Source organism: Equus przewalskii, chromosome 4 (assembly GCF_037783145.1).
Source record: "Equus przewalskii isolate Varuska chromosome 4, EquPr2, whole genome shotgun sequence".
Lineage (NCBI taxonomy): Eukaryota > Metazoa > Chordata > Mammalia > Perissodactyla > Equidae > Equus > Equus przewalskii.
The window spans coordinates 53,853,797-53,876,962 of NC_091834.1; the positions used below are offsets into that span (position 1 = coordinate 53,853,797).

Here is a 23,166-nt window from a genome sequence, read left to right on the forward strand (position 1 = left end):
ATATATTGATTAAGCAAAAATGTTGCACAGGCATTGCTGCCCTTGGACAAATAGGCACAAGAATCTAGCCAGTCCCAAAGCCAGTATCCTCAAGAATGGTTCCCAGGATGGACTCCAGAGTGAACCTGTGTTCAACAGTGGCTCGCTTGGAGGTTTTTCTGTCCCCTGATTCCAAAATCACTGCCTGGAATATTTTTACATTTGTTTCAGGTAAACTTTTCAAGTAAGAGATTGTTGTAGTCCATAACATAGAGAATTCGGACACATATGAGCTTGTGAAACAGGTTTTATTATTGCTTTTGTTCCTGCTTACTTGTACCAGTGGCACAATAGGTGTGAGAAGCACTCTCATTATAGCATATAGGGAAGGAAACTTAGAGCCCATACCTTGCTATATGTTTGCTAGGGTCGCCATACCAAAGTATACAGGGTGAGTGGCTGACTGAACAGAAATTGAATTTCTTACAGTTCTGAAGGCTGGAAGTCTGAGATCAGGGGTCAGCAGGGTTGGTTTCTTCTGAGGCCTCTCTTCTTGGCTTGGAGATGGTTGTCTTCTCCCTGCGTCTTCACGTGGTCTTCCCCCTGTGTGTGCGTGTCCCACTCTCCTCTTCTTATAAGGACACCAGTCCTGTTGGATTAAGGCTCACTCTAATGACTGCATTTAGCCTTAATTACCTCTTAAATATCCTATTCCAAATACAGTTACACTCTGAGGTACTGAGGGTTAGGACTTCGACATGTGAATTTGGGTGGACACAATTCAGCTCATGACACCTGCCAATATAATTTAATGTAAATACATTAAATACATAGAATGTAATGTATCTGATATAATTTAATGTAAATTACAAACAATATAGCAAGTTTCCATTATGCTAGTCTTTTCTTTCTCCAAAATCTTGCTTCTCTTCTAATTGCCAATGTTCGATATTTGCCAAGGGAAAAAAACCCTAATAATGTGAACAACTAAATTGGCATAGGTCTTTTTACAACAGAACTGTTTCAAAGAAAAATACCTGCATTACTATTCCCTTCCATGTTTTCCTTTCTTCTCTGTATTTTTGTAGCTGTCATAATCTTACATGTCTGTCTTTGTTGGAAATAATTACATATTCCTGGGGGTGATGTTTCAATCAATATATCAAGGACTTCTCCAAAGCCAGGGAGTGTGTGAGGTATGGCCTTTATACTTCTCTCACTGCACCAACTACCAAGCTGTACTCTGTGGGTGTTTAATATTGGAGGAAAGATTAGTGAATCATAAAACTGAAAATCAAAGAGTAATGGTGGTGACATTTGTTTCTTTCATGATTTCTGACAGCTGTAGGGGTTAAGAAAAATAAAATGTTAGGAATACGGAGAGCCTCTGACTGCTTTCATTTTCAGATAGCCTTTCATCCCGCACATCCTTTTGAGTCCATATACTAATGAGTAAGAGTTGAGTAGAGGATGTTTCCATCAGAAATGATGAAGTGGGTGATCAGGTACATTTCTTTCTGGCTTTTATTTTTCATACTTGATTAAACTAACCCAGATAAGTCTCAGTAATTGAGTTTGAACTGTGACAAGAAAAGTATCAGGAACTCCATCTCAGAAGTGATTGGTGGGTGTTAGAAAGTAGGTAAGTGTGTTGGAAGGAGATTTTGATTTATAAAGACGACCTGTGATGACTTGAAGCACTTAATATGTTCAGTGTTCAATTCTGTTTTGTTTCTTGTCTTTTGCTTTTTCCTAACATAATAAAGGAAAATTTAAATCATGGTTCTCCAAGTTTTCAACACATTTATGTATAGGAAAATGTCGTAATCCTATAATTTAAGTAATATACTTCAGTTTCACAGGAATTATAAGCCATACTATCTTTCAGAATGTCCATTTGGTAGCCAAGTGGCTAGGAACCTTGGAGAAACTCCTTGAAAGATTCAGCCAAGGAAGCCATAGAGATTACAGGGTTTTCATGAGTGCTGAGTCTGCGCCTACACCAAATGAGCATATCATCCCTCAAGGACTCCTGGAAAATTCCATTAAGATTACTAATGAACCCCCCACAGGAATGCTGGCCAATTTACATGCAGCCCTCTACAACTTCGATCAGGTAAGAAAGCTGAAGAGGCCTGGTCTGACAGGAAAGTCAAGGTCTTCTCACAAGACTGTGGGTCCATCATCCACTCACGCATCTTGTGCAGAAGATGAAGTGAAATCTCGATGTCTGTGTGTGTGCGTATTAATCTCTTGAAAGGATTGCCCCTGTCTTTCCCTATTCCAATGAGTAGAAAGTATATTTAGCTTTCACCCTAAAACTACAGCCACATGTTTAAGGAGAATTAACTGTGTAGCTTTTTGAGGAACTCATTTATTGAAGACAAATATAGCAGACTAATATCTCTTACCACAGAAAGAGGAAAAGCCATTGTTATTCTTGTTGATGTTGTCGAGGATGATGACAACAATAATGACATGGGATGAGTTTCAGTATGATATTTAATATTTTATATCTGGTTTTGGTATTACTAAATTTAAAGCCCTTCTTTTGAGCTTATATCCATACTGCCTTTTTATTTGCATTTCATTTCTTTCCAAAATAAAATAGAAATAAATTGATACGTACATAAGTTAATGATACCTCCATAACCCTTAGTTTCCTTGTCCAAATTATCACATCTGTCTGTATCATAATCAACTCTTTCAGCTTCCTTTATTGCTAGTTCTCTGAGTTCCCATTCCTTCCTCTAATTTCTTGGAAATCCTTGGTAAGCAGTATTCTCATTAGAAGTAGAATGAGCCCTACAGAGGAAATACATATGACTTGGTGATAAAATTCAACCTCCTGTTAGAAATGTTATCATTCTCTATGAAGCATGCCAACTTGCTTAACTTCTTCTCTAGTACCTTCTGGGCCAATACCCAAACCAACGTTAGGAAGGAATTATAATAATTGGCCACCTAAGAATATAGTTTTGAAGAATACAGTTAATTACTTAATTAAAATAATTGAGTAATTTGTAGCCTTTGTAAACACAGTAGGCTGTAAACAGAAGGCATTTAAACAATCTGTTCAATCTATTGCATATTTGCAGTATGCTTTTTTTGTGAACTGACAGGCATGTAGGAATGTATTTGTTTTTTATCATCTCTCAATTTATAATTTCTGGCCATTTATGACACTCTCAAGCTCTTTCCCAAAGTAAGTACAAAAGAGGAATTTGATTTATTTAAATAGGATTTATCCAACTCCCTAAAATAATTGACTTTATTTGTGAAAAGTGAGCATTTCAAGAACAGATATGCTTCAGCCTAATTGTCCTTCAGCTTTGTTTTGATAACGACCCCTCTGATAATCTAATAAAACCATGGACACTCTCCTCAGGAAAATGCACGTTAAACGTTTTGTTGCCTATAATCACAGGGATGAGCAGATCCCCCAGAGTCTGTGTGTGAGTTCCTTCCTCCGTTAAGAACAACCTGTTCTAGTTTATTCATGAAAGTGTCAGCTCTTTTGACTGCTGTCTGGAAAGCCACTTATATTATCTGAAGGCAAGACTCTTAAGAACTTGATGGGGGAATATTTATCTAGTGGAAGGGATCCTCTGAAATATTAAGACTAAATTTGATCATACATAGCAAAAGCAAAGATAATCAAAGTGATTCACTGAATAAACTTCCCATCAAACCTATTTTAGCCAAAACGAACCAACCAAATAAAAACTCTAAAGACAATCTAAAATTTTAAGAGTCTTTTATGAATGCTGCCCTGTCATTATGTTAGAAAACAATAGGTGGTTTTCATTCAGATTATATAATTCAAGGGTATTAGCCTGTGCTCCCTGGCTTTCTGTGAATAGGTTCCCAGCACCCTTTTATCAGTTAGAATTATGGTTGGCTACTTATGAAAGAAGTATAAAACAACAGTGGCTTAAACTATGTTAAAAAGTGTTTCTGCTACGTGAGAAATCTGGAGGCAGATCATTCAGAGCTCCTATGTGTCACCACAAAGTTGTCATCAACCCAGTTCTTTTATAGTTCACCATTCCATCATTTCTAGAATGGGCTTGCTATGGTCCCAGGTGGCTGTGAGAGTTGCAACTCCCATAATGATGTTCCTGACAGGATGAAAGAAGGAACAAAGAAGATGACAAAGGGAACATGTTCACTTTCTTTAAAGATGCTCCCTACAAGTTAATACACAATACTTCCCCTTTCATCTCATTGGTCAAACTTAGTCACATTGTATTACCTAGCTGCTGGGCAAAGTAAATTTATCTTGGGCGCCATATGCCCAGTGAAATGTGGGTGAGAAGACATTTTGGAGCAGGCTATTAGTGGTCTCTGTCACAGACCTCCTCCTTTCCCAAGTCCCCTTGTATCATCCTGGGTGTTCTCTGTTGTTGCTGTGGCCCTGTCTTGCTGAAGGCTGTGACATGGACAGAGGGTGATAAATGTCATCAGCCGTGGTACACATTTGGGTTAGGAAATGAGTCCTACTTGCTCCTGTTGCCCAGGTGCTCTGCTCAGATGAGAAAAGTGCCCAAGGGATCTAGACAAGTTAACTGTTCTGTTTGGGTGTTTTTGTTTTGCATGTTTTAATTTTCAAGTCAAATTAAGTCTGAAATTTCCCCAAATCAGAATTTACCTCCAAACTTTGACATGTGTATTTATACTGAACAAAGTTCATTTAATATTAGTTCTTTATTACCCAGACCATTCCAGAACCTTTATATAATTGCGATCATTAAGTGACCAAGAGGTAAGGAGTCATTTCCTGTAGGATGCTGCCTCCCTACGCCTCCTTGAGCTCAATAGCATCTGCCACTTGAAGATGATGTCATAAAGGAGTGCTGTTTGGGCTCCTTTCCTACCCAGAAAACCAGATTTTTAAAGTAAGAATATGGATTTCTTTTTCTGTAAGATTTGCAGCAGAAACAAAAAATTGGTAATTGTGCATGTAAAATTGGCATCTGTGTGCATACTACACTGTATGTGTGTGCAGGTGCCTGTTCTCTGTTGACAGTGCTGTTTCTAGCTGATATATTTTCTGATATGAATTGGCTCATCATTTGGTTTGTAAAAATACAACTGACCTGAAATGTGGAATGTTAGGTGGACTTAGACTTTTTCTTAGGAAAGCTTGATTCACATTTTCTTCCAATGGCATTTATATTATCAAAGCATAATGAAATGGGCATTGGCTTGTGGTTTTTTTAGCACTGAGGATAAACCTATGTCAGGTGTATGAAACATTGATGGAATTAATATACTTAGTTATTGTAGTGCCTCTGGTTTTCTGTGGACTGTCTGTCGTTCAGGGAGGTGTTAGGTGACTTGTTAGATCATAATTCCTAAGTAAAATTTTGATACTTCTACTTGGTCTCCTAGAAATTTCTTACATTTAAAAGTAATATATTTTTATATCCTTCAAGATTAATTCCAATTAAATGGTTTCTTTCCTTCTCTCACAAGAAAGAAGCTTGCTTTTATTTGATGTTTTGTTGTGGAAAAGTTACTTTTAATGATTGCATATTTTCAAGCCCCATAAATTGCCTAGAAATGGCCCAGTGATTTAGAATGACCTAGTGATTTAGTTAGATCTGTGCTGTATGTGGCCTGGCCAATTCTAGAACTATATTTGTTGGTAACCCTGGATTCTGATGAAAGCGATACTATCAAAAGCAACTAAAAAGCTCTTTTGGACCTGGTCCAAGAGAACAAATCTAATCTTGGTTTAGACTTTTACCAGAAGTCTCATGGGAGACCAGATCTGAGCTCCCAGCTCAAAGGTGCTAAATATACTTTGTAGATAGCCCAAGTTGTCAGATTCGTTTTAAATGTAGACTGGCTGTAATTTGACGATTTTAAAGGGCAAGGCAGGAAGGCACAGATTTGGTCTTATCTTCCTCTGCTGCCCAGCATCAGCTAAAGGCGTCGTCCTCGACTTGTCTTTGTTTGCCTCACAGAACTGCCAGATCTGAGAATGGGTACAGTGTTACCTTTAAGCCATAGATCGGATGGCTGTTTTTCACCTTTTAATTTTATGGCACATCGATGTAGCATACCAGGATTCAACTTTCCCTCTGCATTTTCAAAAAAATCTTACAGATCTAGTCTGCAGGGCGTATATTTTCCATCTTCCATACACCATTCTATCATCCCCAAAACGAGTTTTACTTTACGTCCATTGGGAGGAAAACATTTGTTGTGGTGATTGTATTATAAATTAAGGTAGAGTACACAACTACAGTGATTCAAACAAGATAATTTCTGTCACACATAATTGGCAGCTCTGTTCCATGAGATCAGCCACACCCCCAAGCCCGTGGGTGCCTCTACCATATCTAACTCGTGGCTTCCATGGTCATCCAATCATCATCATTTCTAGCCCACAGAAAAGGGAAAAGAGTGACAACTAAGGCAAGCAATTTCCTTTTAAATAAATGACATGAAAGTTGCATTCATCACTTCTGCTCAAATTCTGTTGGCAAAAAACTTGGTCATATGGCACATCTGGCTTGCAGCGAGGCTGGAAAATAGTTTTTTGATGGGTGGCCATGTGCCCAGATAATCTGTATTCCTATGGAACCAGTGGGAATTAACCAGGAGGTTAACTAGTATTCTGCTACAGTGATGAAACTAAGATGGTGTCTTTTTGTCATCCAGATTTTACAAGGAAAATTTTGCAGGGGAAGATGATCTCAAGCAGTATTACCAGTAGTCAGACTGAATTGTCTCATTTTCTAGTGAACTCAGAAGCATTCAGAAGAATAACTGAAGCAAAACAAAAGCCTTCCTCTTAAATCAACAGACTGACAAATGCCAAATAGTCAGTCTCCTATTATGCTCTCATAGGGCAGGCAGCCGTGCTTAAAACCGCACGTTACCTCCATCCTGGATCTCAGAGTCCTACACGAGATTATTGAAAACTCAGACCCTTGCCCTTGGAAACCACGCAGATGGATAATCAAACATTTTTCTTTTCTCCCAGGATACACTTGAAGTGTGCTCCAAGGAGCAGGAGTTTAAAAGCATCCTCTTCTCTCTGTGCTACTTCCATGCCTGTGTTGCTGGGAGACTGAGGTTTGGCCCCCAGGGCTGGAGCCGCAGCTATCCTTTCAATCCCGGAGACCTCACTATTTGTGCCAACGTCCTCTACAACTACTTAGAGGCAAACCCTAACGTAAGTGCCAGTGGTCAGACCACCTCTTCTGAGGAGCGTACTGAATCTGTCAGTCTTTGGGTACTATCCAAATAGACAATAATTTCTCTTTCAAAGCTATTACTGAAATAGCTGACACTATAGATGCATCTTCTGCCAAGTGTGAAGATAAACCAGATCAAAGGTTTTGTAGCAGTGGATGCTCGAACTTCATAAGATAGGTCAAACCAGTTCTACATCAGCGGCTTAGTGCAAAAAAAAAATGTCCTTCATTATGTTAACAAAAACAGTGGTTTACATGTGCATATATGCCAGATTCATTAGGCAGGTAATGAAGCATTTGCACAAATGTAATTACATACAGCAATTCTGACAGTTCATAACACTGCATTAATAATCACTACAATTAGTTCTGATGATGGAAGCAATTTACAGCACGTCACATGTATAAATAATGGTGCATTTCCTGCATATGTCATTATTATGTATTAAGGATGCCACCTTGTTGTGACTTTCTCAGTAATGTTCCCCTTGATTTGAAGTTAAAAGTAGATGAATGATTTTATTTTGGAGCTAAAATGTGTTTTACAGATGGGAATGGGGATGCTTCATCAAGAACATTTTGTGTAAACTCTTATAAACCCAATGATTGGATTTCAAAATGGAAGAACCATTCGTAAGGATTTTCTGGCTTAGTCTTCACAAGGGTAACCCTTTCCATTAAGTGAAATATGTTAAAATTCAGATATATTTGTCAAAACCAACCAGATGTTGTGCTCTAGGCCGCACTTTCTATAAAGGGGATTTAAAACAACTCATCCGTGTTATTTTGTGTGAATAGTTGTTTTGTGTTCTTTTGGTAACCATTGTTATGATTTTGCTTATCAAAGTTTTCTCAAGCTTCAAAGGTGATTTGACTGCTCTCAGAATATGTACACTTGGTACATAACATGAGTGTGTTCTCCCAAGGAACACATTTTGAATAAGTTGTATCCAAAGTAAATGGCTTTAATTTGGTGTGTGAGGATCAATTTTCCATGGCCATAATTTTTTTAATTTATGAAATTAAAAAGTCTGCATACTGTGAGCATATTTTAACCATTCTAATAAATAGTATTTTGTGTGGACCTTAGCATATTTTGTTTAAAATGTTGCACATAAGATTAATTATTATAATAGTTCTGGGTAGAAAACAAAATGGACAATTTAATACTTTTATTCGTCCTTCCTAACTGTCCCATGAGGCTGCGACCAGGAATATTATCCTGTTTCAGCTGAATCCTGTATACAATTGAGGTAGAAATAAAGAGAAGAGAGGAGTTGACACTTGCGTTCCTCCCCAGCTCTCACATCCTGGGCCTTGGCAACACCAGTTGGCCAGCTGACTTGTGCTGTGTCCTGCTGTTCTCCCGCCAATGTTCCAGATCAACACAGCCTTTGGTTTTTAACACACTCGTTTGTCTCTCAGGTGTCTTGACCCAAGTCATTTACCACACATCACAAAGCAAGTTACCAGGATCTGCGAATTAAGTTAATACGTGCACACAGTTTGGTTGTACAAAATGCCCTTTTCAAGAAGGCGTATGTGAAAAACAAAGACCAGGATTTGGGGAGAGAGAATCAGTTATTGAAGAGAACTGATCCCTAGCTAATTAAAATCTTGACGGAGATATATATGAGATGGTAGAATGTATAGCAGGCATTAATTAAATGTGATCAGAAAGAGAAATAAAATTGAGGTCTTTGTTTCCCATGCATTTCAGCTATATGGAAGGTAGTTCCTGGGGTGCTTGAGACAGCACGGTGCAGTCTAGTCACTTGTCTTTTATTTTTCATTCACATCCAACCAGCTTAAAAGAAAGACATATGTGAGGTTCATTTATTCAAATTCAAATAAACTTGTAGCAAGTGCATTGGAATAGTTGAAGCAATTTTACTTGTTCTGTCACATCATGCGACAACTGAAGGCTATAATTAAGTTTTTACTTGAACTGTTGGGAGGCAATATACTGCCCCCGAGGGTATAAAGGTTCCTGTCTAGAAAGGCTTCATCACAAACTGGCATGTTTTGCAAACCCAGAGGAAGCTAAAGGGTAGCAAAGATAGGCTTCAACCCTGCTAAGCCAGATAAAGAGGAGATCCAGTGATTTCTTGAATCAAACACGGTACAGTCATGAGTCACAACCCTTAGAAGAGTCAGGTAGGCCAGTCATGCCAGAAACTGAACCCTCAAACCAGTCTGTGGCGAGGAGATTGGTTTGCCTGGACTTTGAGAAGGTAATAAAATTCTAAATACACCCCAAATTCAATTGTATGGGGTTTTCTTTTTTTCCTGAATCAGATCATAAAACCTGATAAAAATCCTATCATAAAAACATGTCATACCTCAAAGGCCTCTCATGATTTCTGGATGTGGTTTTGAATGTGTATACTTTCCTTGCATAACATGTTCTAGGAAATAATCATTGGCTTTAAAATCTGCATAAAAAGCTTACTGTTAGTGAATTTTCACTGAATGTAGTAAAACACCCTGAAAAGAATTCTCTCAAGAAATTCTGGGGTTGGCCCGGTGGCACAGCAGTTAAGTTCACACATTCCACTTCTCGGCAGCCCAGGGTTCGCTGGTTCAGATCCCAGGTGCGGACATGGCACTGCTTGGCAAAAGCCATGCTATGGTAGGCATCCCGTGTATAAAGTAGAGGAAGATGGGCACGGATGTTAGCTCAGGGCCAGTCTTCCTCAGCAAAAAGAGGAGGGTTTGCAGTAGTTAGCTCAGGGCTAATCTTCCTCAAAAAACAAAAAAATGAAAGAAATTTATGCAGAAGCCTACACACTTTCTGAACCTCTTTCAAATGCTCCTTTTGTTGGGGTTTTGGGGACATGTTGTGTTAGAGGGGCTTGTAAAGAGGCATGTGCTGCTGGTTGACTGCTCTGAGGCAGATGCCCTGGGCCCAGGAGTGAACATTGGTGTGATTTTTTCCCCCCAGGTCCCATGGGAGGACCTCCGTTATCTCTTTGGCGAGATCATGTATGGGGGCCACATCACAGATGATTGGGATCGCAAACTGTGTCGGGTATATTTAGAAGAATTCATGAATCCATCTCTGGTAAGACATTTAATCCATTTCATGGAGGAGAAAATCCTAATAATTTTTTAAACTAATTTCACTATATAAATAATTCTTGAATTTAATTGAGGATTCTTGGCCTTCTGTGAGTGTATTCTGGCCCACCTTCAGGAGTTTGGAAATTTGTTAGAAATGCAGTCTTGGGCCCCATCTCAGACTTACAGAATCAGAATCTACGTTTTAACAAGACCAGACAGGTGATTTCTGTGCATGTAGAGTATGCCCACGTGAAGCACTCCCATATGCACTGACTCACCGGATCTTTGGAATAACCCAGTGAGATATACAGAACTAACAGTGTTACCCCATTTTATAGACAGAGAGACTGAGGCACGGTGATTTGCCCCCATCACTCAGTTATCCTGGGCAAGAGCTCTAGCTAGAAGATGGGTGTATCGACTTCAATTCAAGGGCTCTGAAATAAATGAAATCCATAGTTTTTTCCCTGTCAAAGAAGCCATGGAGTATTGTAAATTTTGATCAGTAACTCCTGACTAAATATGTGCTCAAGAAAAATGTGGTGCGAACCCAGCTCTTCGTTCTGTGAGGAAGGGGAAGAGCACCCTGGTACTGGGGTTTAAAGAGCCCAGACGCTCTCTGCCCATTTCTCATCTTGTCAACAGTAGGTCTGCGTAGACCACACACCCACATGGTTTGTAACCAGGGCTGTGTTTTCTGGCAAAAGAACTCAGTTCTTGTTTTCCATATTGAAGTAGCTGAAGGTGGGGGCCACACTTCTCTCGTGCTCTCTCTCTCTCTTTAAAGGTGTTCAGGTTCATGGCCGTTGCCTGATTATTTCTTGGAAACCCACGGCACCCTATACCATGCCATCTCTACTCCAGTTGGTGGGCAAGACACCTGAGCAGTGCTGTATTTTTTTAAATGGTCTGAGCAATCTCCTGTTTATAATTTCTCTGAGAACTTCATCTCCTAAAAGCATTACATAGTTTTGACCACCTTCCTCAAGTCCATTTTGAGAAATAATACAATCATGTATTAGAAAACATGATGTATTGTAGTCTGATATAGAAAATTGGGGACAGGTTATTTTTTTACTACTTTTAATAAAGTTAAACAATTTGGGGACAATGCAGGAAAAAATACTGTCCTGTCATGTGACTGTCATTTAAGTGTATCTTTTGATTGTGAGTCTCCTGCTCTTTCCTAGTTCTAATAAGCAGGATTTCACAGGTCAGAAAGACACTTTCAATTTAACACAATTGGAATTCACTCCTCAGAAGAGGTCTGGAAGTAGGTTACCATGGAGATGGGAAAGCTAAACAGCGACCTTTACAGAGGCTGATTCTTCCCAATGATGGTGGAGGTTAAGGGGCAGAGCGAGAAGCTCATGCTGATGCTCCCTCTCTGGTTCTGGCCTGAGGATAAGGAGAGAATTACTGTTGCCAAACGAGACAGTCCATTAACCTTCACAAGTCTGAACTCCCAATAATTGTAACATCCAAATAATTGTAAAATAAATATAGGTGATGAAACGTGACGGGCATCACTGGTGTGTGTTAGCCCTTTGGAAATTTAGGTATCCGCTCTTCCATGCAGATCTGGTGAGGTTTTCAGGATTGGAATGCTTCATTTGCCATCTTGCATCCTCACTGCACAATGCTACCTTTTCAACTCACCAGAGGAAGTTAAAGCACTTACTGACTTGGGGCCAGAGGCTGCAAAATTCCAGTTATTTTGTTCTCATACAAATGTTTTCCTGCTCATGCTGTTTATATTATTAGGAACTTGATCTAACACGTCAGCATCTGCAGGACACATCTTTTTGCCACTTCTCATATTGGTCACCTTATTTGGAAATTGGTATCTTCAGCTGCATAGGCACATGAGCAACAAGCAACTCATTAATGGTGTGGGCTTTAAAGTTCCACTGCTTTTATCAAAGGAACCGGAATGCTTTTAGTGACGTCGTCCTGTTAGAAGGATGGCTGAATTTCTTGGATAAGTGGGGATGCACTCAGAGAGGGTTCTTGGAAGCAATGTGCCATAGAGGGTCTCTGGCCAAAGTTACAGAAGAAACATTCTCTCACGTAAGGTGCATACCTAGCAGTGCTAAACAAGACAGACAGGAAATTACTTTTGGAAAATAAGGTATCAGGTTACCTGAAGGTTGTCATATATTAAAACTATTTTTGTGGTATAGAATAATAATTAAGAGGCTGGGCTTTGAAGTGGAAAAAAAAAACAATTTGGGTTCGAATTCAATTCTTCCTTGTATTTGCGGTGATTTTAGACACATCCCTGAACCTGAGCCTCAGCTTCATCATCTACAAAACAAGAATGGCTCAACTCATGGGTTTATTGTCAGGTTTGAGCATTTATACAGTGTTAGAACAAAATGCTTAATAAAAGGGGGATATTTTTTTATTATGCAGTATAAATTTTCATAATATATATTTCATACTTGACTGTACTTTTTTTTATTTAATCTGTGATGATAACAATGGAAACCATTTATTAAATACTTGCTCTCTGCCAGGGGTCAGTACTATACAGTTCGTGTGTCTTATTTCTTCTCCTCACTACAATCCTGCAGAGTAGGTATTATTATCCCATGTAATCAAAAAAGGAAGCCAGGCTCAGAGAGGTCAAATGACTGGTGAGTAGAAAAATCAGGATTTGAACTCACAATCAGACTCCACAGACAACAGTCTTTCTCCGCAGCATGCTGCATTAGTTGGAATGCTCATCTGTTTGTAGTAATTGGAGCACAGGTCACCAAAACACTGACCCGTGTCTGTACTGTGCATGGAGGGTGGCATGACAACAACACTGGACAGTCTAGGAGACTGGAGCTCTAGTTCTGGTTCTGCCACTAATTTGCTGTCCAGCTTTGCACAGGGCTTCCCTGTGCCTCAGTTTATTTATTTGTAAAATGAAGGTATTGTCTATAAAAATCACTAATGTACCTTTAAGCTCTAAAGACACCATGATAATGTAATTCAACTTTGAGTAATTTCTGAAAATTCCTCACCACCCTTTGGGGCCATGGCATTGTTTTACTCCAAAGGCCAAGGGCAAAGTCACTTCTTTAGACTCACAATGATCTGGGAGCTTCTTGTCATAACCAAGACTAGCTGGAGAAGCAGCAGAGAAGGTGAGTCTTTTATTAAATACCAGAAAGGAAAATGTAAAAAGGACAATAATCCCATAGGGTCACCAGAGTGGCAGAACGCTGGCTTTCCCAGTTTCTAATCATTGTGCCTCGCACTGATTTCCACAAATATGACTTCAAATCCTTGAATTTTTCATGATGTGGAGGCTCATTCTCCTTGAGTACAATTCCACTGATTCTTTTTTTTAATAGTTTTATGATGTGAATTATCTCAATAAAATTTACCAATTTAAATTGGACACTCCAGAGGTTTTTAGTATATTCACAGCTGTGCAGCCATCACCACAATCTATTTTAGAACATCTTCATCACCCCCAAAAGCAGCCCTGTACCCATTAGCAGTCACTCACTATCCTCTCCCCCTCAGCGTCACCAGTCCCCAGCCCCAGGAAACCACTGATCTACTTTATGTCTCTATAGATTTGCCTGTTCTGGACATTTCATATGAATGGAACCATACAATATGTGGCCTTTTGTGTCTGACTTCTTTCACTTAGTATGTTTTCAAGGTTCATCCATGTTACAGCCTGTGTCAGTACTTTATTTATGGCCAAGTAATATTCCATTGTATGGATATACTGCATCTTGTTTATCCATTCATCCATTGATGGATATTGGGTTGTTTCCACCTTTTGGCTATTGTAAATAATGTTGCTATGAACATTCATGTAGAACTGTTTGTGTGGACATATATCTCCATTTCTTTTGAGTGTATACCTTGGAGTGAAATTGCTGGGGAATTTGGTAACTCTATGTTTAATGTTTTAAGGAACCACTAAACTGTTTTCCAAAGTGGCTGCACCATTTTATATTCCCACCAGCAATGTATGAGGGCTCTATTCTCTCCACATCCTCGCCAACACTGTTGTCTGTATGTTTGATTTTAGCCCTCCTGGTGCGTGTGAAGTGGTATCACACTGTGGTTTTGATTTGCATTTCCCTGGAGGCTAATGATGTTGAGCACCTTCTCCTGTGCTTATTGGCCATTTGTGTATCTTCCTTGGAGACATGTCTGTTTACAACTACTGATTCTTTGAAGCATGACAACCACCTTCTCAAACAGCCCTGCCCTAAAGGCAAGACAGGTGGCCACCATGCAGAGAGCTCTATGGCTAGGGCCTCGTCCGCAAGCAGCTTTTCATAAAAGCCCTTGAGTGGGAAGGGAGATGGCCTGAATTCAGAATCAGGATTTACGGAACTCCTTGAATACGCTGAAATCTTCAGTTTTCTTAAAGGACACAAGTGTCTGTATGACCCAAGCCTTGCTTTACAAACTTTCCTTGTTTGACATCATAGTAGGAATTTATGGGACATTTCTCAAGTTTTGTTTTCCCTTCCAGAAAATCAAGACATGCTTGAAATAATCATGTCTGCTCCTAGGGCACAGGGAAGACCAAAACTAACCTTTATAAAAGCCTGCTGTGTGCCTATCTCTTTGCACACCTTGTCATTAAATTCTCACAGCCACAATCATTAGGTTGCTAATGCGAGCCGCATTTTACCGGTGAGATTGAAACTCAGATACACTGCCATTTTTGTAAGGCCACCAAACCATTCAGGGATGGGAACTGCACCAGGTCTGTCTGGCTGTAAACCTCAAGCCCTCTCCTTTGAGTTTGCAGTTTTCCTTTGTTTCATTCATTGCCTGACATACAGAAGGCACGCTTCACGTATTTGTAAACAGACTGCCTAACTGTCTTTCCAGAAAGCAAGGATCATTTGCACTCCCACTAGCATTAGGAGTATGCGCTCATATGTCCAGTCCCCACAGCACTTTAACAGTTCCAGGTGGTTCCATTATGGGGTTAGTTTCTTTGCTTGAAACTCTATTTTTAACTTTTTATCTTTATTGAAGGACAGTTTAAATGTGGCTTTTAAAATTTCTTTCAACTATCTAGTGAGCACTAACAGGGAAGACCAAGTCCTTGTTTGTAGGGAATAAAGTTTGATTTAGATATGTTTATTCTAACTTTTGGTTTTATTATTTATATTTTGTGCCCATATTTTTATTTTGGCTAATTTATCTACCGTGGACTAATAATGGTGAGCTTAAATCTCCTTCACAGTTTTATTTTGGTCACCCTGAGTCAGGTGAAGTTTAAAATTTGACTGTTCTGATATATAAATATGGGATGATAGCAAACGTGAATAGATGAATAAAACAAACCAAGCTAATGAATATTGGTGGTGATAGTCTAAGCGGCTCCTTCTCCTATTTTCTGGGTCAAGATTTCTGTTTCTGGCAATATGAAAGATGGGATAATTCGAAAATGCTCCCGGTGCAAAATAAAAGTAGAAATGCTGACTCGAATATTTGAAATGCCTGTTAGAATTCAGAGAGCAACTGCTCTCGTCTCCAAGGACACGGGCTCTCTCTAGGCAATCTGGGATCGCAGGTTTGGGAAGGAAGGAACAAACCGCTGTTACAGATGACAAGATTATGTAGAAAATCACTCTTATTTTGTCCCTATTAGACTGTGAGTTTTTTAAGAACTAGGTCATATGTATCTTTCATAGTTCCAATGCTTGTTGGGGTGTACTAGGTGATCAGTACATATTACTGAATGAATTAATGAATATTGACTTTGTCTCCAGGTGACAATGAGGGGACAAGATGGCATAACATACACAATTATAGAGACAAACCCCATTTTCAGAAAATGATTTAGAAAATCTAGGCATAAAATAGTTACATGAGGTGATAGTTGAAGAAAATAGCATCCCCTTGTACATTTCAGCGCATATAGACAGAATTTACAGCAAGAGAGATTGGGAAAGTAAAAACAGAGATGTAATGGGCCCCTGGGAACTAAAGAACAGAGAAAAAATCTGGGATTATACTGTGTTAACTAGAAAATTATAAGCACTCGATTGACTCTCTTTATGGCTGGTCAGAGACTCAGGCCCATAAATTCTTTTGTTACATTTTGAAGAACTACATTCTAATATTTAGAAGTTTTGGTATTGCTGTTCTCATTGCCTTTGTTAAGAACATTCCTCTATGTGGAATGTCTACCCTCTTCCCCAGCCTGAATGAAGTGGATGGGCATGATAAATGCCTGATTACTGCAGCCTTGCATTCATTAGGCAACTATGTATTGAGCACCAGTATGTGCCAGCAACTGCCCCGGGGTCTGAATCTTGAGTTGAGCAACACAGCAATACAAAACGGCTCAACACCTGTTTATTCCCTTTATGTGCATGTATCATGCTGCCTCAAACAAACTGCAAAGTCAGTCTTCTTAGAGAGGAGTCATGTGTGATAAGAGTCATCTGTGTTCCTTAGACCTCCCCAGAGGTCAGGCTGGTGCCATACACAAAGCAGAATGACACACTACAGAAGGGTCATGAAACACTGGAGAGAGTTTGCCACCTATCCAGCATCGTGCTGGGACTTTCTTACCAGAGTGTTCTCAAAGTGTTTAGGAAGTGGAGATTGATGTCCACTTGGATTTGGAATAACCCACTTTTCCTCTGTGTTGAAGATCGAAGATGAACTCATGCTGGCACCAGGATTTGCAGCTCCACCCAATCTAGATTATTCAGGCTACCACCAGTACATAGAGGACATGCTCCCTCCAGAAAGCCCAGCACTGTATGGCCTCCACCCAAACGCTGAAATAGAATTCCTGACAGTGACGTCCAACACCCTCTTCAGAACTCTGCTGGAGATGCAGCCCAGGAATGCGCTCAGCAGTGAGGAGCTGGGGCAGTCCACAGAAGACAAGGTAGAGGGTCTTTCTTTTCTTTTCTATTGAGGTATAACATAAATATAGTGAAGTACACTAATCTTAAGTGTACAACTCAATGAATTTTACCTTTGTCTACACCCGTATTACTACTACTCAGATCAAAATACTCATGCCCCTTACCAAAGATACCAGTCATGCTCCACCTCAGCCCAAAGATAAGCACTCTCCTTACCTCTATCACCACAGATTAGCTTTGCCTGTGTTTGAACTTCAAATATACGGAGTCATACAGTATGTGCTTTTTTATGTCTGGCTCCTTTGACTCCACATTACATTGGTGAGATTTATACATGTTATTGCATGGACTAGTGGGCCATTTTTGTTTACTATTCTATTATACGAATAATTTTTTATTCTATGGGGAATGGACATTTGAGTTTCTAGTTTTTTGCTATTATGAATATTACAGCTATGAACATTCTTTTACAGTCTTTTGTCAATAGACAAAGGTAACTCTCACAGGTATCTACTCATAACACTCATTCCTCTATACCCAGAAGCAGAATTGCTAGATCAAAGGGTATAATGTTTAGTATATAATGTTTAGTATAATGTTCAGTAAATATTCCTGAACAGTTTTCCAAAGTGGTTGTACCTCCTGCCAGCAGTGTGTGAGTTCCCTGTTCCTTGGGGTCTTGTTAGGGATAATGGTATTTCATCGTGGTTTTAACTTTGCATTCCTCAGCTGAGGAATAATATTGAGCATCTTTTCATACGCTTATGGCTATTTGGATATACTTTCATGTGAAGTACCTGTTCCAGGTGCTCACCCAATTTTTAACTGGGTTGTCAATCTTTTTCTTACTGATTTATAAGAACTATTTTTTTTTTTTTTAAAGATTGGCACCTGAACTAACATCTGTTGCCAGTCTTCTTTTTTTTTCCTCCCCAAAGCCCCCCAGTACATAGCTGTATATACTAGTTTTAGATCCTTCTGGTTGTGCTATGTGGGATGCCACCTGAGCAGTGATGGGCAGTGCTAAGTCCACACCCAGGACCTGAACCAGCAAAACCCTGGGCCACTGGAGTGAAGCACGTGAACTTAGCCACTTGGCCATGGGCCCGGCCCCTATAAGAACTTTTTATTCTAGATGTGTGTCTTTTGTCAGATATATGTACTGCAGATATCTTCTTCAGATACATGGCTTGCCTTTCACTCAATGTGTTTTTGGCTCCATCATTTTGTTATAGTATCTTTTTTACATCGTCTTGGGAGATTGGTGTTATTATTCTTTTGAAGAAATTTATTGCCCTAGAATGATGGGGAGGAGAAATGGACATCAAATAATTTTTTTTTTTACCTTTAGATTAAAATCTTCTCATTAATTTAAAACATGAATAGATTATTTTTTCCCCAAACAAATTAGCCTTATTTCTCTCAAAATTATGAATCAAAGATTCAGGTTGTTGGAACACACTAAACATCAGATCTAATTGAGGTCCCAGGAACTTCGCATATGATTTCTTGAAATTTTTCAATTATTTCTTGAAACAAGGCCATTTGTTGAGACATTATTTGTAATTTAGCAGCTTTAAGAGTTTCTTGCAGCATGTTTTATCCTATATAGTAAAATTTTCCCTACATGAATTTTAGATTTTAAAAAGGAAGATGAACAATTCTTCCACGTGGGAAAGCTATAGTGTTAGCAGAAGCTGAGAGGTGGATGGGGTCTTCATCTAGTTTTTGTGCTTCTATCTTTCCAAGAAGCAAGATGGCCATTAAACCAGAAAGTGCAAAGCAAAGGAGGTAAAGATGCCTCAACACCCCAGACGGGCAAACAGATGGGAGCACTGACCACCTACTGGGTGCTCACCACATGCTAGGCACTAAAGAAAGTGCTTTACAAATATGCCATTTAAGCCTCAACAGCTCTGAGTAGGATGAGGATCCCCATTTCAGAGATTAGCTTAGGTGACTTGCCAAGGCCAGGCAGCTTGAAAGGGTCAATGAAGGAAACCAAATTCTAGTTGATTCCGAAAGCCATTCTTTTACCTAACTTCTCTCCTACACTGTGCTTCATACTCTCTCCTGTTGCTATAAATAAGTTGAAGATTTTAGGATTGACAAACTACCTGCCAGGGTGCTCAAGCAATTTGCAAGCATGATAGCAGTAATGCGAGAAAGAGGGAAAGTTGCCTGAGGCTGAAGACAAGCAATATTTTTCAATCTTTTGTCCTTTTTAGGTATTTGTTGGTTTCCCCAATACAGTAAAACTCCATTATACATCAGGGTACTGTGTCCATATTCAGGTCTCAGGTGTATGAATCTGTCATTTCTTCAGGGCAACAACTATAGAAGACAGAGGCTTCCTGTAGTTGAAAATATTCACCTAAATTGCCCCCAAAATTTCAGGGTATGTCAGTTGGGAAGGCAGCATCACAGTCACCAGAATTGGCTAAAACTTAGAGGGTGTCTTTGGTTCATGCGACTTTTCAAAATTTTTTTTTAATTAGCAGACTACAAAAAGTAATACTCAGGGGCCAGCCTAGTTAAGTTCACCCAGTTAACCAGGAGCGGTTAAGTTCACCCAGTCCGCTTCAGTGGCCCAGCGTTCATGGGTTCAGATCCTGGGCATGGACCTACACACTGCTCATCAAGCCATGCTGTGGTGGCCTACCACATACAAAATAGAGGAAGATTGGCACAGATGTTAGCTCAAGGCCAATCTTCCTCACCAAAAAAAAAAAAAAAAAGTGATACTCAAATGCTGAGCCTCTACTTCCTCAGATCGAATCTTTACACACAAATGAAATGTAGTAGATGACAGTTCTTATGTGCCCTAAACGCAAACAGTGACTAAGCTGCAAACAAGCAGCAGAGGGAAGGGGCTGCATCAGTGCAGAAGGTAGCTGAGGTAGTTGGCAGTACTGCTCTGCCCACCTCCTGGGAGCAGTGGGCATCTTTTAAATGCATTAGCAAGTATCTTTGGGAGTTGTATGACATGTTCTGGGACTTATAAAAATAGAGGATACATAGTGGCCATGACCCAAAATGATATAGAAAGGAGCTAAATTCTTGTGTGTGTTAATGATTTAAGGTTAAGAATATCTTGGATGACATTTTGGAGAAACTTCCAGAAGAGTTCAACATGGCAGAGATAATGCAAAAAAACTCAAATAGAAGCCCCTATGTTCTTGTTTGCTTCCAAGAATGTGAGAGAATGAATATTCTCCTTCGGGAAATGCGTGCGTCACTTCAACAACTGGACCTTGGTTTGAAGGTAAGTTTAAAAGTGGGACTAGAGCAGGCTTCACCACATCGGAAGACATTCACTATGTGGCCATTTTTCTCCATGCAAGGGGGAGCTGACGTTATCTCCTGACGTGGAAGCCCAGCAGTCTGCACTGAGTTATGACATCGTACCAGACACTTGGAGCAAACTGGCTTATCCATCTACTTATGGCCTGGCCCAGTGGTAAGCTAACTCCAGCCTCACTCCCACTGGCCTTTATCTGCCTCAGTGCTGATTCAGTGTTCTGAATTATTATTTAGCCTCGTAACAACTGTGAAGATTGTGCTTTGTGACTGTACTCACCCATAAGGGTGCAAACCAACCACCAGCAGTTCCATTTGAGTTTCCTTAGTGTGTTGCTTCAAAGGCAAAAATCAATTAGAAGTCAGGCTCAGGGGCCAGCCCAGTGGCCTAGTGGTTAGGTTCAAGCACTCCACTTTGGCAGCCTGGGGTTTGTGGGTTCAGATCCAGGGCACAGACCTACACACCGCTCATCAAGCCACACTGTGGCAGCGGCCCACATACAAAATAGTGTAAGATTGGTATTGCTGTTAGCTCAAGGACAATCTTCCTCAAGCAAAAAGAGGAAGATTGGCTACAGATGTTAGCTCAGGGCCAATTTTCCTCACCAAAACAGTCAGGCTCAGAGCAAGAATTCAAATTCTGCCCCTTACTTATTAGCAGTTTGATCTTAGACAAAATACCTGACCTCTAATTTCTCAGTTGATCTTCTGAAAAATCTAGATAATAATGGAATTCCCTCATTGAGTTGTTATGATTTAAACGGCCATGGAAGGCAACTTGAGTTTGCTCTCATGTCATCTTATACCCGTATCTTCAAGCCAGTGATTACTAAGGCCTTCTCATAGCTAACTTTTAAAAGTTTGTAGTATGGTATGCAGTAAATCAGACTGTCTTCAACTTGTGGGTGTCACTGCAGAGATGTGTCACAAAGCCAGGGACAGAAATTCACAGCTGCCTGAGGGCCAGTGTTATCTCCAGCTGCTCCTTAGCCTTGGTGATCAATACAGGAAGTTTCACAAGGTTCTCTCTATTCCCAACTTTTCGGTATGGAAATCTTTGCTTTCCTGAAACTTTCTTCCATGAACCATGATGCTACTGTGAGCCTTAAACTGGAAAGTCCATTAGAATTCCAAATGACCGCACCCTGGAATTGCCCCCAGCCACCCGGGTGTCTGCCGTGTGGGATCCGTGCAAACACCAAAGTGGGAGGCGCAACGTGGAAACGCTGCAGATGGCAGCAGCTAACCAGAGCAGGCAGTGAGCTAAGCCTGTCGCCAGGTTTCTGTTATCACTATGAATATCCACAATCAGATGTTATATGTCCAATCAAAAATATTTATATTTACATAAACTTTCTGAAGATAATTTTGGACTTATCTCCACCGTCTTATTTTGTGCTAATTTCTCTTTCTTCTCATTTCCACCTTTTCTGGCTTGTTGGTTTAATAGTTTTCTTCGTTCCATGTTCATCCCCATACAGTTCCTATTGTTTTAGTGGAAACACTTTACGTTGCAACATACACACTTATAATTCAACCTTATTTTAAACCACAGTATTTTTGTCTCGTTTATAGTCGATAGTTATTTTTGCCTTAACACAGAGCGATTTCTTTGCTCATTGTTGCCTTTTGCATCTCATTCTAGGCTCATTTTCTTTTCACTAAAGGATAAAATATACAGCAGGGTTTTCAGTTTATGTAGTGGGGAGTAAATGGTATTGCATGTCTGACTTCTCTTCATTGCACTCTCGCTCTTAAGTTTACCTATATGTAGAATTCTAAGACTATTATTTTCTCTTAGAACTTCAGTGTTCTAACTCCATTGTCTTCTGGCATTTATTATAGCTAATGAGTCTCTTCTTAAATATACTTGACATTCCTTCACAACTAATCTATTCTCTGCGGGAAGTTTTTAAGACTTTTCCCTTTACTCTTTATGTTCTATTATTTTTACTGCTGTATTTAGGTGTGGACTTCTAAAACTGTATCCTGCTTGGTACTGTGAGCTGTTACCAATGTGGGAGTCCACCTGTTGCTTCCCCTCTGAAAAACTTTTAGTCCTTATTTCTCCAAATATTGCCCTCTCTGTTCTCTTCCTTATATTTACCTACCTGAACCCTCATATTTTCCATCTCTCTCTCTCTCTCTCTGCTGTATTCTGGTTGATTTCATCAGTTCTGGGTGATCTTCATTTTATCTTCAGTCGTCTCTGGTCTACTATCTCTCTCCTCAATTTCTAAAATTTCATTATCCAAAATCAATTTTCAGTTCCAAATTGTTTATATTTTGGGGGGAGGTACCTGACCTAGTTTCATAATTTTCTGCTTTTGTTTTTATGACTGTTATCCTCTTTTTCTTTCTCAGGATTTTAAACATACTTAAGAATCTTTTTTTTCAAGATTCCTCTTATTTCCTGGGTTATTAACTTTCCTCTTTGTTGGATTTGCTGGTGGTTTTTCATGTCATATAATCAGTTGTCTTTATACTCAAATGACAGTTTGGTTGGTTATAAAAAAAAAAAGTTTAATCCATTCATTGTTGGAAGACTTTGTAACCATCACTCTATCCTCTGATCAAATGCTGCTGTGCAGGTGTCTGAAGCTGACATAATTTTTTCCCCTTTATTAAAAAAGACTCCATGTGTCTTCCTGGCTGTTCAGGGGATTCTCTATCTTCACCATCTATATTAAGATGTATCTTAGTATTGATTATTCTGTGTCAAATTTTCTTGAAACATGGTATGTCCTTGA

The 23,166-nt window shown here is 39.6% G+C and overlaps 1 protein-coding gene across 2 annotated transcripts in view; it reads left to right on the top strand.

Annotated features, from left to right (window-relative positions):
* DNAH11 (dynein axonemal heavy chain 11) overlaps positions 1-23,166 on the top strand; it is a 295,301-nt gene that overhangs the window by 267,943 nt on the left and 4,192 nt on the right. For both annotated transcript variants that reach the window (XM_070615891.1, XM_070615892.1), the window contains exons 74-79: positions 1,868-2,095; positions 6,977-7,168; positions 10,135-10,254; positions 16,894-17,136; positions 20,199-20,381; positions 20,461-20,576. In XM_070615891.1, coding sequence (XP_070471992.1) covers positions 1,868-2,095; positions 6,977-7,168; positions 10,135-10,254; positions 16,894-17,136; positions 20,199-20,381; positions 20,461-20,576 — 1,082 coding nt within the window. The remainder of the gene's footprint in view (positions 1-1,867; positions 2,096-6,976; positions 7,169-10,134; positions 10,255-16,893; positions 17,137-20,198; positions 20,382-20,460; positions 20,577-23,166) is intronic.